General features: G+C 37.3%; 1 protein-coding gene across 1 annotated transcript in view; it reads left to right on the forward strand.

Moving 5' to 3' along the window:
- Positions 1 to 15,753, forward strand: part of LOC148840690 (calcium uniporter regulatory subunit MCUb, mitochondrial-like) — a 63,782-nt gene that overhangs the window by 42,586 nt on the left and 5,443 nt on the right. The window contains exons 2-5 of the mRNA XM_088915141.1: positions 6,461 to 6,533; positions 7,782 to 7,952; positions 8,519 to 8,623; positions 11,266 to 11,426. Of these exons, the coding sequence (XP_088771267.1) occupies positions 6,461 to 6,533; positions 7,782 to 7,952; positions 8,519 to 8,623; positions 11,266 to 11,426 (510 nt within the window). The remainder of the gene's footprint in view (positions 1 to 6,460; positions 6,534 to 7,781; positions 7,953 to 8,518; positions 8,624 to 11,265; positions 11,427 to 15,753) is intronic.

The raw sequence follows: 15,753 nt of genomic DNA on the forward strand, positions 1-15,753 counted from the left end.
ATTACACAGTTTAGTCTGAAAACATCTTTTTCACATCATCTAGTAATGTTTGTGCACTTGTATGCCTATATGAAGTGGAGTTTCAAATGGAAACAGTCATAGAGAGTCAACAGAGTGAATACAAAGACAGACTTTAAGGAAAAACAATTTAAAAATGCAAATGATAAAATTAAACAGTTACAATATAATCTTGTCACATGAACTTTCAATCAAATTTCAGATTTAATGAATTGCCTAAGTGACCTTCTCTGATGATATATACAGTATATAATGACACCATGATAGTTGTAAGATTTTCTATGTGACTGTGACATGTTCTTGACTGCTTGTTATGCATATTGTAAACAAGGTAGTAAATTACTGGGACAGCTGACAGTTTGGGAAATACATTTTAATTACAAATTAACCATCTGGGAATGTCATAGTGTGGTGAAAAGGTAACTGTGTGCCTTGATGAAGAGGTCTAATTAGTTGCTGAGCTATAACATTGTTTTGATGTGAAATGCATTATGCACAGTCATTTCGCCTGCGAATCAGGTAGTAACAGTGAATGCTAAACAAGGTGCATAAAAAACACCAGCAAGAAGTACTCGGGTTGAACATCTACTTAATAATCAAATCTCACAAGTTTCAAGAGAATCTGTAGTTTTATTTGAAATTGCTTTAGCAAATCCTTCATGGGACCTTTCTTCTACTGTAAAACAGTGACCTCATCTCCAAAGAGGCCAGGGTCTTTATACATAACTAAACAAGCAAATATATTGAAATAATTAGTATTTAGTGGCTGATTATTTAATCCTAGTATTAGCCAAATTGGCTACTGTACATATTGTATTTTTGGCCATAAAGTGGCCTTATTTTCATATTTGTGTTTCCTTTTCACTACTATAATTACCTTTCTTTCTGTGCCTACTGTGGAATCTTACCATATTGTATAAAATAACAGAAAAAAAGTGGTATTTCAGTGCTCTTGAAGGCTGCTTGAATATTATTCAAACTGCACTCCAGTATAGACCCTGTTCTGTAGGCGTTTTGCAAAATTATATGACCCCTCTGTATCCTACAAAGAAGAAGATATGATCTGTGGATGTTTTCTACTCTGCATAACCTGAGTGTACAGTATTACCGAGGTGTGAAGGGAAGGATGTGTATTTACAGCCTCTTGCCTGTGGCTGTTGAAAGGATATTTGCAAGGGATGATGAATCTCATTTGCACATGTTTGACTGGAACTACAAAAGGCAAGAAACAATAACAAAGCTGTTTATCTGGTTCTTATAGGTTAGAAGAAATATTAACACATGACCTTCTCTGATCCTCTTGCAAATGTAGTCTGCTCTGCTCATCTCCTTTTCTTGATTTTCAAGAAAATTTCAAGCAATGTTTTTTTTCAAATGTTAAAAAAGTTTCATAACATTTTCCACAGTTGGTGTATGGTTTCACTAATGAGAAAGGGCAATACGCAAAACTCATTAAAGTTACATGGCTATTGAAGTTTAATGTCATTAGATCAATCTGTACAATCACTGCAAGGCATAACTGCTTAGAAATATGAAAGTTTGTTAGAAACATGATGGGAAAAGAAAGAAACCATGAGGGAGTAAACAAAGGTTTCTGATTTTATTGGAAAAGTGAAGAAATCAAAATGGCAAAGGGCTAGACTAATAGCAGGAACAATGATTCTATGTGGAAACTCAGTTTCCACAGTGAGGAAACTAGATAATTTTTGTGTGAGCAACGCTGCACTGTGGACTTATGGACCACTTCTCCGGTATCGGCTATACTTTTCTGCAGGTCCCTTGTGTGATATACTGTATGGGTTCTGCTTTGCATATCTGACCAGTTTATGAGCAGTTCTATCACACATACAGTATGTCTGGGTCTTCCAGATCTTGCTTTGACTTCAACAGTTCCCATTAACTTTAATTTCTTAATGACGTTTCTGACCGTGAAAAGTCCATGCTAGAAGCATTTAGATATCTTTTTATTGTCTCCCCTTTGCTTTGTTCAAGTCCTCAGTTAGTGGCTTAAGAGGCCCATGTTTGTTGAGAGCAAGGAACAGCATCCTGAGAGGTTAGGAGAATCAGAGTATTTATTCAACTCTGGAATTGTCTTCACCTGGCTTAATTTAAAGCCTAACGAGTCAATGAAGTGTTGAGGCCTTAAAAAAGTACTAATGAATCCACTGGACTTCTGGATTCTGGATTGTGGAGTTTGCATATGCCACATCACTGTTTTATTTTTTCCAATCTGTTAAATTCAGCAAATAAAACAGTAATTGTGCATTCAAATGTTCAGAAATATGTCATGTTTAAGTTTGTGCCCTGCAGTGGTTGTGTTAACTTCTTTTTGCTTAGAGATTCTGTGAAACATGCAGTTTGACCAGGGGTACCCAATCTTTTACATACACTGTAATTTATAAATCAATTGACCTCATAATTTGTATGGTTTATAAGTTAACTGATCTATTGAAACAAATATCTTGTATACAAACTGTACACTGAAGATCAGTGACACCTGCTACTCATACATGAAGAAGGGCACATTGAGGATAACCTCGACAACAGTGCACTGCCAGCTCGATGGGACTGGGTTTTGTGTCCATAGTAGTTTTCACATCTTCTAATGGGCACTGCTTACAGTACTGTATATAAGTATTTTCAGGTATGTTCTGTAATGGTCAGCTGAAGTTAATAATCAACCTTTATTTTAGTTATACTGGTTTTTAAATCTGGTCTTGTGCGCCTGTCAGGGGATGTTCCAACAGGAAGCTGTGGGATGTTTATGGACGAAGTGGGAAGTAGAGATACAACATGATCTGCTGTGGTATTCCTTTTACTGCGTCTGCTATTCCAGTTATGCCAGCAATAACTGTTTCCTGCTGCCTAGAGATTTTGATCCACATGCTTCGAGTCTCATTGTGGGATTTGTTAGCCAAACTAAATCTACAAGCAGCCATTACTCAGCACTTAAGAGTTAGAGTGAGTCACTGGCTTAGGTTTGCATGGGCATGGATAGCTGGAACTGCTTTTTAACTTAATGCTGACAAGCCTTAATTGATCTCTCCACTCTAGCACCACTGTATTGTTTGTGCAGTAAGTTATGTCAACATGCTTCGTCTTGCATGAAGACAGGATTTGCTTTTTCAAAATAACTGTTTGTTCCTGACAGAAAATTAAATAGAAGGCAGAATTAAGAAAATAGATTTCAACTTTAATTCCAGTGGGCAAAAGCATTTACAGTCATGTGGTGCCTCCTGATTTAGCATACAGTGTAATATACAATAAACATACTGTATAGAATTGCATAAATATCCATCCATTTATTTTTTAACCACTTCTTCCAATTCAGGGTCGCGGAGAATCTGGATCTTATCCTGGCAAGCAACGGGCGCAAGGCAGGGTACGCCCTGAATGGGACGCCAGTCCATCGCAGGGCACACACTTGCATCTAGAGCCAATTTTCCCAGAACCCAATTAACCTACCAGTATGTCTTTGGACTGTGGGAGGAAACCAGAGGAAACTCACATGAACATACAAACTCCACACATATAGTGCCCTAGGTTCTACACTGAACCCGGGCCCCAGCACTGCAAGGCAGCAATGCTAGGCACTGTGCCACCTATTACACAAATATATTTTGCAGGAAACATACGGAATATAAATTAAACTTAAATGGAATCTTCACTGATTCACTGGGCCTTTTTTGTTTCATGACTAATGACACACACTGTACAGTACGTTCAAACTGGGAAAGACAAATTTGTGACATGACTGATAGGAACACTGAATGGGTATTGTGCAGGCAATTCCATTAGCCAAGGTGGTAATGTCTTCTAATATCAGTATCAATACTCTAGGCCAGAGTATTTCTGCAAAGTCGGGAAGTGACGGAATATTAAGAATAGAGATTTGAAATGCGATTAAAAAAAACTCATTTCATAAGCCATTTATCTTGGTTTATTTTATTCCCGGTTTCAGAAAGTATATGCTAAAGTAAATGTTCGTTCACTCAGAAAGTGAACAGAAACCCAGACTTATTCTTCAAAAGTGAGTCAAATGAACAAAACACTCAGAATATGGAGAAGAAGTGATGAAAATCCTTGTTAATTACACTGATGTAACACTTTTCATCCTACAGATGTTAATGAAGTGTCGGGATACTGTGAATAGTAGACACAGTCACAGATCTCTTTCCTTGGCATGGATTTGAGATTGATTTTCCTCTCGTAAAATGCTACACACAAGTATTGTAGCCGGTATATTGCCTGAAATTGTATTAAGCGAAAAGGTTGCCTTTTAGCTATTTTGCACAATATTTAATAACTGTGTGTCTCTACAAACAAAGCTCTTCTGTCAATATGTGTTCACAAGTGCATTTGTACAATGAAGAAGCAACACAAAAATACCAAGATCTATGGTATAAAATGACTTTTTGGGACATATATTCTAGTGCTTTTTTTTGGGTACATGTTAAGAATATTGGCTTTGTCCAACAATTTAGTTTAATATTGATTAAATGCATTTCAGTCTTGTACACTTATGCTGGAGTTTCTTCAGGACTGTCAGGACTAGTTGACAGCCGACAGACAGGGAGAAATGAGGAGGTTTACTGCAGTCAGCAGAAGCTGTGAGAGAGAACAAGATTCTTCAGCAGGTTTTCTGACTACAGAGCTGGAATGATTCAAAGATTACTTCTCGCTGCAGTTTATGTTCACATAAACTGCTGTGTTTGAGAGTGAGAGCAATAGATAACATCAAGCAATTCTGCAGACGTACCCATTTTGTCCATGGATACTGTGACTACCAAGGGCCATTATATTTTGTCAGAAATCTTGTGAAATAAGATATCATAACTCCCACTGGGGCTTATTGACTACTTTATTTTTATTTTTTTATTTTTTTTTACCTTCTCAGTATGAAATCAACCATTGTTTCTTTATGTCTCAGCTCACAGTAGTGACTCCTGCACTGCATGAGGGTATTTAAATTAGTGTGTGGAATCTTCTGAGTAATATTTTGCCTGCTAAATTGATTAGGACGTCCTTTGTTCCTGACCTCCAGTGATTAGGCTAATGTAACTTTGTGTAGTTGGAACATAAGAAAGGTTAAAAACAATTTACATAATCATCTTCCAAAATCCAAGTTCTGTAGATCTATCCATAGACAATATTCTGTACAAATACTAATGAAATCTGTCATACTAAATTTGTAACTTTTCTGGTTTCCTTTTAGAGATGTTGTGCTGACATCTTGTGACCAAAGACTGATACAGATAGCACAAACTGAATCTTTCATTGACTTATCTGTCTCTAAACCGCCTTGTGTTCTCTCCTACATACTGTATGAAACAATCAAGTGGCTCTGCAGCAGTCGTCAGAATGAAGTTCACTCTCTTCTCCCTATAAGTTGTTACAGATAAAAAAGCCTGCAAAGGAATAGATATTACTGTTATTCTTATACTGTATACTGCCCCAACAGTTATCATACAGTACTATTCAAATCCTGATCAAGTCACAGGTAACGGAACTATGTAGGATACTTCCAAAGCTGCAAGCCAGTTAATTTGTTTAGCACTGTTTAAGTAGATATTTGCCCTATGCAATTACTTGAATTAGCCATGTTTTGGGCTAAAATACCCATTACTGATATGGAATATAAGATTTCATTTCATCATTAGTTGAAATTATTGCCATCATAAGAAAAACACTGGAATCATAAGAAAAATACAGATAATAATATAATAAATGAATTAGTTCATTACAAAGCTTTGCTGTTTGCCTAGAAGGCAGTCATCATAACTATACGGCTCAAAGGAGATGATATTAGATGATGATAGATGATATTATACAATTGTCTCCAAACCCAGTCCTGGAGAGCTGTAGTCCTATAGATTTTATTGGTAACAATTGAATTGCCAATGTCTAAAGGCTTCGAGCACTTTAATTATGATAGTGTCACCAATTAATCATGTGATTTGTTACATTTAACAATCTTAATCCTTTGATATTAAACATTCAGTGCCCTTCAATCGTCAAGGACCAGAGTTCTCTTAATTGAATAAATTGCTTGATTAATGGATCACTGGGCTGCCCCCAAGTGTCCCAAAGCTTCGGAAACAGGTTACCTGTAAGACTAACTTGACTGGGCTCTTTGATGACCAGTGTAGGTAATCCTTGATACATGGGTGTGATGTCCTTTTAGACTCTATCTATAAAAGCCTCTCAAGGCCTTTTCTGCTTATCGATTTGCTGAAGCTTGCACTGCACAGTGACTCCAATTAACAATTGGTCTGACTGTGTGCTCAAATTACAAAAAAAGTGCTGAAATGTCTTGAAATACAAAAGTAATTCACACCGGTAAAAGTTCCCAAAGAAGAAAACTGATCCCATAGGACTAAGTGTATCAGTACCTTTAGATTTAAGAGAGGTTAACAATCTTTATTTTTTTATTGTATTTCAGATCCAGCGTCAATTACAGCTCCAATGGGGAACACACAGAGCTGTGTTCTGCAGTACTCTAGCACCCTCCAATGGTAGGATTAACATATTTTTATGACTAACGTGTTAACTTGTGCCATGAGAAGCTCCAACAGAACGTCCGCCTTGATTCTGCAGATATTTCATCATAAATAATATTCATTAATTTGTTTTCTTTTTAACTGTACTGCATCTCAACTTCAAGATGTTTTTGTTCAGTTGAAGCAAACATTTTGTAAATATATCTGTCTACCTCTGTAATACTTTTTATTTATTATTTTTGTTTATTTCTGGTGGTGTGTGGATTTGTGAAGCAGAAATTATCAGATTTAGGTGTTGTGTTAGAGAACATTACAACAATGCATCATGTCAGAATGTGTTGATCTATTGTTTTCAAGCTATGTATTTCAATTGTGAAATGGCAGGTTCTCCTTATTTTTGGGGTTATCTCATAATTAATCAGAAGTTAATTAGATACTTCTTGATTTTTTTCTTTATTATTACATTATTTTTTTTAATTGCTCAATGAACAATTCGTTTAGTCAGGTTATTCTAATTCAACATATCCGTGAATATTACAGAGCACTCACTAAGGGATGTAACAATAAGCCTGTTATCTGCCCACTCTAAGAATCCTATTACATGTGTCAAAGCATTAACCAGGTGCTTCAGGCTGAAATTGTCCTCAATTCTTTCATTCTATCATAGGTAAAACATTTTCTTCCCTGTTCCTCAATTAAAATCCTTTCACACTTTAACTGCTATTTTAGCTTCATTGCACCCCAGATACAGTAGACCTTGTCATGTGCTTGATATGTTGAGGCAATTGGGTGAAATGCCTTAGTTAGCTGTATACAGTTCATATAAAACATGTACAGTATGAGGCTATTCATATATACATTTTCTAACCACTTCTTCTTCTTCTTCTTCCAAACTGGGCACGTGGGGGAAACTGGAGCCTATCCAGTCAAGTAACAGGTGAAAGGCACCTGGACATAGTCCATCACAGGGCACACACACCAGGGCCAGTTTTCCCAGAAGACCTAACCTACCAGTATGTCTTTGGACTGTGGGAGGAAACGGAGCACCCAGAGGAAACTCACATGAACATGGAGGGGAACATACCATGGGAACCTCCACACATAGCACCCCATTCCAGGTCTAGAATTGAACCCAGGGTCTCAGCACTTCCAGGCACAAATACTAACCACTGTGTCACCATGCCACCCGCCTTTCACATACTATAGTGTATATGCAGAGTGAAATAACTATTGTGGGGCTCTGTCTCTGTCTCTGCCTGTAAGACATCACTGTGGAGCACAGATATGGGCGGCCTGTGGTGGCTCTCCCCCTCCCCTCCAGGAAAGAGCGATGCCGCTTCACACTGCGGCCCCTGCTCATGACCGTGGGGGACTTCGTCCAGGACATCCAGAGGGAGGACAAGGGCGTGACCTCTGTCTCAGTGCTCAGTACAGGTAACGATCCCCCGTGCTCAGACGAGAATTACAGTTTGCAATATACCCATCTCCAACAAAATAACTTGTGTGAAATTTCAGTGTAATATCATTTCCGTGTGATATACAGCAAAAGTGTCTTTATGAAATAAGAGTCAGGGAAAGAGCCCCAAAATAGATCAATGGGCATAAAGAGAATGTTTGAGCAGACAGAATGTACAATGTGATGAGTTATCGGAAATTGAGAACTTGTTTTTCACATCGTTTTATTCTATGCACTTTAGGGTTCATGTATAATTATGTATGATCTTCTTCTTCTCTATTCAGGATAGAGCCAATTAAAATTGTTTGCTTTCACCAGGCTTCTCATGTAAAGACTATTTTCACTCCTAGACCTGGTGCTTGCCCCTAGATAGATGGAGTCAATTGACTGTAATTCTCATTTCCTTCACACTGCTTTGTGTGACCAAATGTAATTGTAGTAGCAGGTTGTTGATGGTGTAGTCAAGCCTAGAGGTGAAATGTATCTAATCAGGATGATAAGCCCTAAACTGAACAGTAATAACCAATTCTATTCTTGTCCACAGACGGAATGAAGATTTCCTCTTCTACGTCTATTGAGAATCTCCTAAGCAAAGACTTCCAGCTCCTTATCAATGATGTCTCCTACGATGTGCATTCATCAAACATAGGTAAAACAATTATTTATTAATTTAATCTAGCTATTTTCCCTCATAGATGTACTCAAATTCAATGTTTTTATGAATGCTGCTTACCTCTTAGTTAAAAAAAATAACAACAAGAAAATTCTCTTTTTTTATTTTAATATATCTGGTTAAGTCCTGATTGCTGGGAACTGTCTGATAAGACCACATTCTTTCAGTGTAAATGACTATTTGGATTCTGACTGCTGTACTGTCTTCAGGTTTCAGTTCAAAGACCCCCTCTATACTGTACGTTTTAAATATTTGGGAGGAATGGATTGAGATAAAGCTACATTATTGCCTGCCTATTATTCCCTTTCATAACTTCTAGAAACATGTCTTTTTTCTTGTTGTCAAATTTTTTTCCCTGGTAAAGAAAGACCTTTCCATTTTGAATTACTGGATGTGAACCGGCTAAAAAAGTTAATAACAGTGGTGAGGCCCCAAAATTAAACAGACAACCTGAAATTAGCTTACTGATTATTGCTTAAAGGGATGATTCATTTTCCTGTGAAGAACCTCAAGTGACATGCAGTATATTAAAAAATGTACTTTAAGTGAAAAAACTTACAAACCTGTTACACATTATACGTGCCTCTTCATTTGAAAAACTCGTGTCACTAACCCACAACATATTTTGGTGCTTCTTTATTCTGAAAACATAACATTTTCCTAGCATGTAAATTTCCCCCATGACCCCCCACCGAGCTGCACCCTCCACAAATCTTCCTGCCAAAACACCGAATTGGTAGACGTACAATGTAATAAAGACCAAAAGCTTACAAATACAACGTTTTATTACAGAACAGTGGTATACAGTCAAATAAAGCATATTGCTGTTGTGCTAAAAGTGCTTATTAATCTCCATTCCATTTTTTTAATTGATAATATACTAAGCAATTTATTGCTAATAACCGACACAAAGGTATAATAAAGCAAATGTTGTTTTATAAGCATATGCAGTATATTAATTATGATGAATTGCAATCACCAGCATTGATCAACAGGGGGCCTACTGTGAAAGTAATATACTAGTGCTGTGTGTATACTGTAGATCTGAAACTACACCATCAACAACCTGCTACTACAATTACATTTGGTCACACAAAGCAGTGTGAAGGAAATGAGAATTACAGTCAATTGACTCCATCTATCTAGGGGCAAGCACCAGCAATACAAGCTGTGTATTGTAAATCTTTAATACATGCTTTGCTGCCAGTTGCAAATGCTGTCTCCTGAGACTCTGTACCTTTCCTCTTAAATAGTGTGGACAAACATGTGTCTGTTCACTGCTCTCTTGAGTCCTAGATGTCATATACCATCCCTGCTCATCTCACAGGTGTTTAAAAGGATTCAAGTTCGTCATCTCCAGAATCTCACTGTTGCGTGAGCAGTGTGAAAACGTGTGGTGTCCTGCTGGAATGTAGTCTTGTCAGAATGATCCCACAGGAAGGACAGCACGTGAGGTCCCAGAATTTGATCAGTGTAGCATTTTGCTGTCAGTAAATCTCTACAAGTGGATCACTGCAGTGATCAGACACTCCAGTTCGGACTCCTTGGTCACATTTAGCCGACATTTAGACTCTGGCTGTTGTGCTTAATTGGTAGATTGTATTACACTCTCCAGTGTCCATCAGTGTAGTCCAAGGGTTCTTTTTCTTTCCTGATTATATATAGACAATGTATTCTGGTCAGCAATGAATGATAATTATGTCAAAATGATAACAAAACTTTTAATTACTATCCAAAATATGTGTAACATTCTTCTGAAACATACATACAATAGTGATTTTACTCTCGATACTCAGTATAAAACCTTTGTATTCTTCCTATATTTACATATATAACCATATTTATATATAGCTTTATTTCATACATACATATATTTACATATGTATATATAGCATATATTACATATATACAGTATGTAGATATATAGCTGCTGGCTATATCACCCTGCAACTCACAACTGGCAACCCACTGAAGAGCAGCAGATGTTCAGGCCTGGCCAATACCTGCATGGGAAACCTCCTGGGAAAGCTAAAATTGCTGGTGGAAGAGGTGTTAGTGGGGCCTGTAGGGGGCGCTCATTCTGCAGTCTGTGTGGGTCCTAATGCCCCAGTATAATGACAGGGACACTATTCTGTAAAAAGGCACCATCCTTCAGATGAGACATAAAACTGAGGTCCTGACTCTCTGTGGTCATTAAAAATCCCTGGATGTTTTTTGACAAGAAAAGGGGTGTTATGCTGTCCTTACCAACTTTCCCATTGGCCTTTAGCAGTCACAGCCTCCTAATAATCCCCATTTATGAACTGGCTTCATCACTCTGTTCTCCTCCTCACTAATAGCTGATGTGTGGTGAGTGTTCTAGTCCACTATGGCTGCCGTTGCATCATCCAGGTGGGTGCTGCACATTGGTGGTGGTGGAGGGGAATCCCCATAACTAAGAGCTTTGAATGGAGTGTCCAGAAAAGCACTATATAAGTGAAAGGATTTATTAATAATAATAATAATAATAATATTAATATTATTATATAAATCACATACAGAAATTGGAAAGCCTGTTGTGCAGCTGAATAGCTTTGCAAGTGTCCTGCTAACATGGGACAGTGTATTTTTCTGTGCAGGAAAGGTATCCAGTGAGCACTTGACACAGCTAGAGGATATGAAGACCCTTGTCCACAGGCTTCACATTGCCCTTCAACTCTCAGAACACCACCTGCTGAAGGAGAAGGAGCTGCTGGAAAAACTGAATGGACTGAAAGAAGAGCTCACTCCTCTGGAGAAGGTACACTGACTGCTTCTGACTGACATGTTTTAGCAAAAAATAAAAAAACAAATTTCTGCTGTGGGGAAAGGCAGTGTGAACAGAATAGACAAGGTACAGGGCGGTAAAAGTAGACTTTAATTAATAGTACAGTATGTTATTTTTTGAAGTGTCTATACAGCCTTTGTCTTTTATTTTTTACCAAGCGAAATGCTCAGTTAAAATTAGACAGCATGCGTGTGTTACTAGCGGTAAAGTATGAAATGCATAATGTATTTTAATATGTTTTATACACAGTGCTTTGCAAACGTGTTCACTCCCCTTCCACTGATGAATGACATATGATGCATAGATATTTTTGTGAATATTAAAACAAAAACACACCCACATTCATACATCTCACTCACAAGCAGAGGAAACGGAGACAGTAAACAAAAATAATCCTCTTTGCTTAAAAAAACTGTACAATTTTAATTATACCCTTATTAACGCATCTGTTTGTGCAGTGGCAGACATTTCTGATTTTCCATCTGACCTTGCTCCTGTATTTATTATAAGCTACAGTTAAATGTACTGTTAACAAATATTTTACCATAACACACAGTACATAGTAAGGATTGACACCTAGTGAATGTACTCTTCTTATACAGTATACACACCATATATTGCATCAAATCATATGAAAATATGATAACATTTGAACATCATTGGGGGGAAAAAAGGAATATACAGATGCAGCCATTCAAAATGCGTGAGGTATTTCGCGGCATACCCCGGTGGGCGTGTCACAGTATCACGCGGTATGACGCAGTTAACGTGGTGTCACGTGGTTAACTATCCGGCGTCGCCTTGTAAAACCGCCAGGGGGAGCTTAACCTCTCATGTACAGCATTTGAGCCTTTAATTTTGAACTGTGTATTACAGCATGTTAATCATCAGTCATTAAAATGTTGGTATATTTTATGAAAGCAAGATTGCTCAGTTGGACAAAAGTACACAACCTACCTTTATCAGAAATATTTATGCATCAAAGCCTTTACTGAAGATATTACTAATAGTATTAATAATGGATGACTTTAGACAAGCTGTATACTCAAAGTATAATTTCTTTAGCACATTTGTACAAGCACTTGGAATCTGTCCAAGCCATACTTTGTCAGGCATTTTGTTTTACTTCAACGGGCATAAAAACTTCCTTGCTTTTAACAGGGCGTTTCATAATTTCTAACTACGAAAATGATTTAAAATGCGACACCTATCATTCAACTAGAGCTTAAAATATCACAAGGAAAAATACACACCGGTATTCCATTTCTCCCTAACGATTTTAAGCATCGAAGTATTTAACTAGCATGTGAAATAGCGTGTGAAAAAGTGGTATTTTAAGCTTTTCTGCTAATATAATATGGAATCGATATTGAAATAAATCGTGTTCTGATTTAAATCGCAAACGCGTGTTTAATTATATGTGTTTTTTAATCATAATCAGGCTAATGCAACATAAATTGATACAGTATCTTTGTCTTCTAAGCATCTTAATAAACTTTCAGCATAGCTTTCTACCCGTCAAGATTTATATTTCTTGGGATTTTGGGATCAAACGTGGAAGGATTAGATTATAATCGTTTTTATTTGTCAAATACGTGATTGTATTTCTGAATGTTATGTGACACCTACAGTAGTTCACTGCTTTAAATACATCGAATTAAGAAAGTTATGTGTAGCACTTTAGATCTTTTTTCTGAACCAGGGAAAATCTGATCATGTTTCTCTATAACAATAATAAAAAAAACTTTATTTTACATATCGCCTTTAAAAGTGGCATCTCAAAGCAATACAGTAGATCGAAAAACAGTTAAAAGGGACCAAATTAAATACCAGACAATCGCAAACGCATTTTCAATAAAATTATTTTATTCATTCAGCAGTTTGTGAGAGGAACATCCAGCAGGGAGAGACACACACACCGGTTTTCATTGACAAAATTGTTTTTTTTCAATTCCTTTTGTCTAACAGGAATGTTTTGTTTGTGGACAGACTGTTAGACAAGAGGAAAAGACCGCCTCCTCCTACGAAGCATTAATCGCGTATCTAAGGAAAATTGCAGTATACCTTTGTTCATGCACATCAATATACAGTACAGTATCTCAATTTGTATTTCGATAAAAAAAATCGTTTGCCCAGCCACTACTGTTGTTATTGTTTTTATCCTGTAAAGCGTTTTCTTTTTCTGCGTTTTCCATTTCCTTTTTCTGATCACTCGCTTTCTGGATACACATCTCACCTGTCCTGTTCTTTGTTTTCCTGGTTTGCTGATTATGCCTGCTGCGGTCCACTCCTACCCTCACACCTAAAGAATACTATTTTAAATTTCTTGGCGCAGTTCATTAACCCTTGTATGTGCTGTCCGCGCCCAAAATGCATTTAAAAAAAAAGTAAAAAACCGCGCTCAAAATGCAATTTAGAGCTTAATAAGATACACTCCACAGGCAAAATTAAAGACAAAATTAAAGACAAAATTAAAGACGATTAAAATCTGTAATCTTTCCACTTGTACTGTGAGTCATCGGACAGTTTCTGCTTTGTGTAAGGATGGTGAGAAAGCTGTGTTCAATGTATTTAAGGGACTCAAAAGTAAAAGAAGATGCTTCATATTGCTTGACTAATTTTAAAAACCAAGTTATAAATGCAGACGCTCCCTCGGTGCCGCACCGGGTGTAAATATCAAAGTATACATTCCCAACAAGAATTGTACCCATCTGTCATGCAAATAAAACACCTTGAATTGAATTGAGGGAGAGATGGGGGTAGTGGGACAGAGATACTGTAGACAGACTCAAGGCAAATAAGATACTTATGGGTACGCAGGCATTCACGACAGCAACATACGAAACGTTTGCACGTACTGTATAGTTAAGTTATTACTTGGTTTTCAAAGTGCAACGAAATACAATATTGTTGTTGCTGCTGTTCTGGTTGTTTTTATCCCGTAAAGCGTTTTGAGAAGCCACCTTTAAAGGCGATATATACTGTAAAACCAATGATTCTTATGGAATGTGTTCCGCAGGAGATTCAAATTTTTATTTATTTATTTTTTAATCGCGTATCTTAGGAAATCTCAGTATAACTTTGTTCATGAACAGTGGCATGTTACATTATCATTCGTTTTTTTAACAAGGCTCGCCAGCTAATGTGAATCGAAACCTGTCTTGCTAGCTTTTAAAGTCGTGCATGTGTAAACTGTACTAGAGGGCATGCAAGTTACTCTGCCCCTTTCGGCTGCAGGGAGTCCCTCTGCTGCAACACACAGCAGACAGAACGGGAGACTATTGCCTTTCATATCTGACACCAGTGAAGTAAAAGGGGTGTCTAAAGGGGTGACTTCAGACCACATTTTAGTTACTTTATTTTGTTTACTTTTAACATTTCTGTAATTTACAGTAGATGTCACAATAGAAGCCCGAAGCCTATTATACTCAGTCTAGCCTTGGATCCTCTGAGTCCCTTGACTCAGTTATTGCATATTAATTTCTTGAGATACGCGATTCCATATTATATTCCCTTTTAATCAAATTCTAAAAGTATGCTTGTTGACTCCGGTATCGCGTTAGTTAAAGACTTCGATGCTTAAAATGTTTAGGGAGAAATGGAATACTGGTGTGTATGTTTTCGTTAAAGTACCGAGACCAGCCATATACTGAATGTTTAAGTTCCAAAATTAATATCGTTTATGGACTTCACACGCGTTGCAGTATGCTCCTATTCTTTTTATGCTCAGGCACTAAAATCTCCCTTCTGCTTTGTGTAAGGATGGTATCAAGAGCAATCTTAAGTGGTGAGAAAGCTGTGTTCAATGTATTTAAGGGACTCAAAAGTAAAAGAAGATGCTTCATATTGCTTGACTAATTTTAAAAACCAAGTTATAAATGCAGACGCTCCCTCGGTGCGCTGCTCTGGTGCGCCGGCTGTTACACAGTGCCTGTCTGCCGTAAGCGTTACAATATACATACCCAACACTGCTTGTACCCATCTGTCATGCAAATAAAACACCTTGAATTGAATTGAATTGAGGGGAGAGGGGGGGAATACTAAAGCCAATACTGGCTCAATACCCTCAATGGGCTTTGACGTGCTAATGCGTTGGTTTAACAGTCCGGGTGTGGCAGGCTTCCAATGTCAACTCGACTCGATTGGAAGACAATGAACGTATTTTAGCCCTAAATGAATTAATAGCAAACATGGTTTACATAAAATACATTTTTCCAAGAAAGTTTATAATAATACGATCTATAGTTGAAATCTGAGCCTACTTTAAAAATAAAGGAAAAGCATTTTCAGAGAGTAATCA

This window comes from Atractosteus spatula, chromosome 1 (genome assembly GCF_055471065.1).
Source record: "Atractosteus spatula isolate fAtrSpa1 chromosome 1, fAtrSpa1.hap1, whole genome shotgun sequence".
NCBI lineage: Eukaryota > Metazoa > Chordata > Actinopteri > Semionotiformes > Lepisosteidae > Atractosteus > Atractosteus spatula.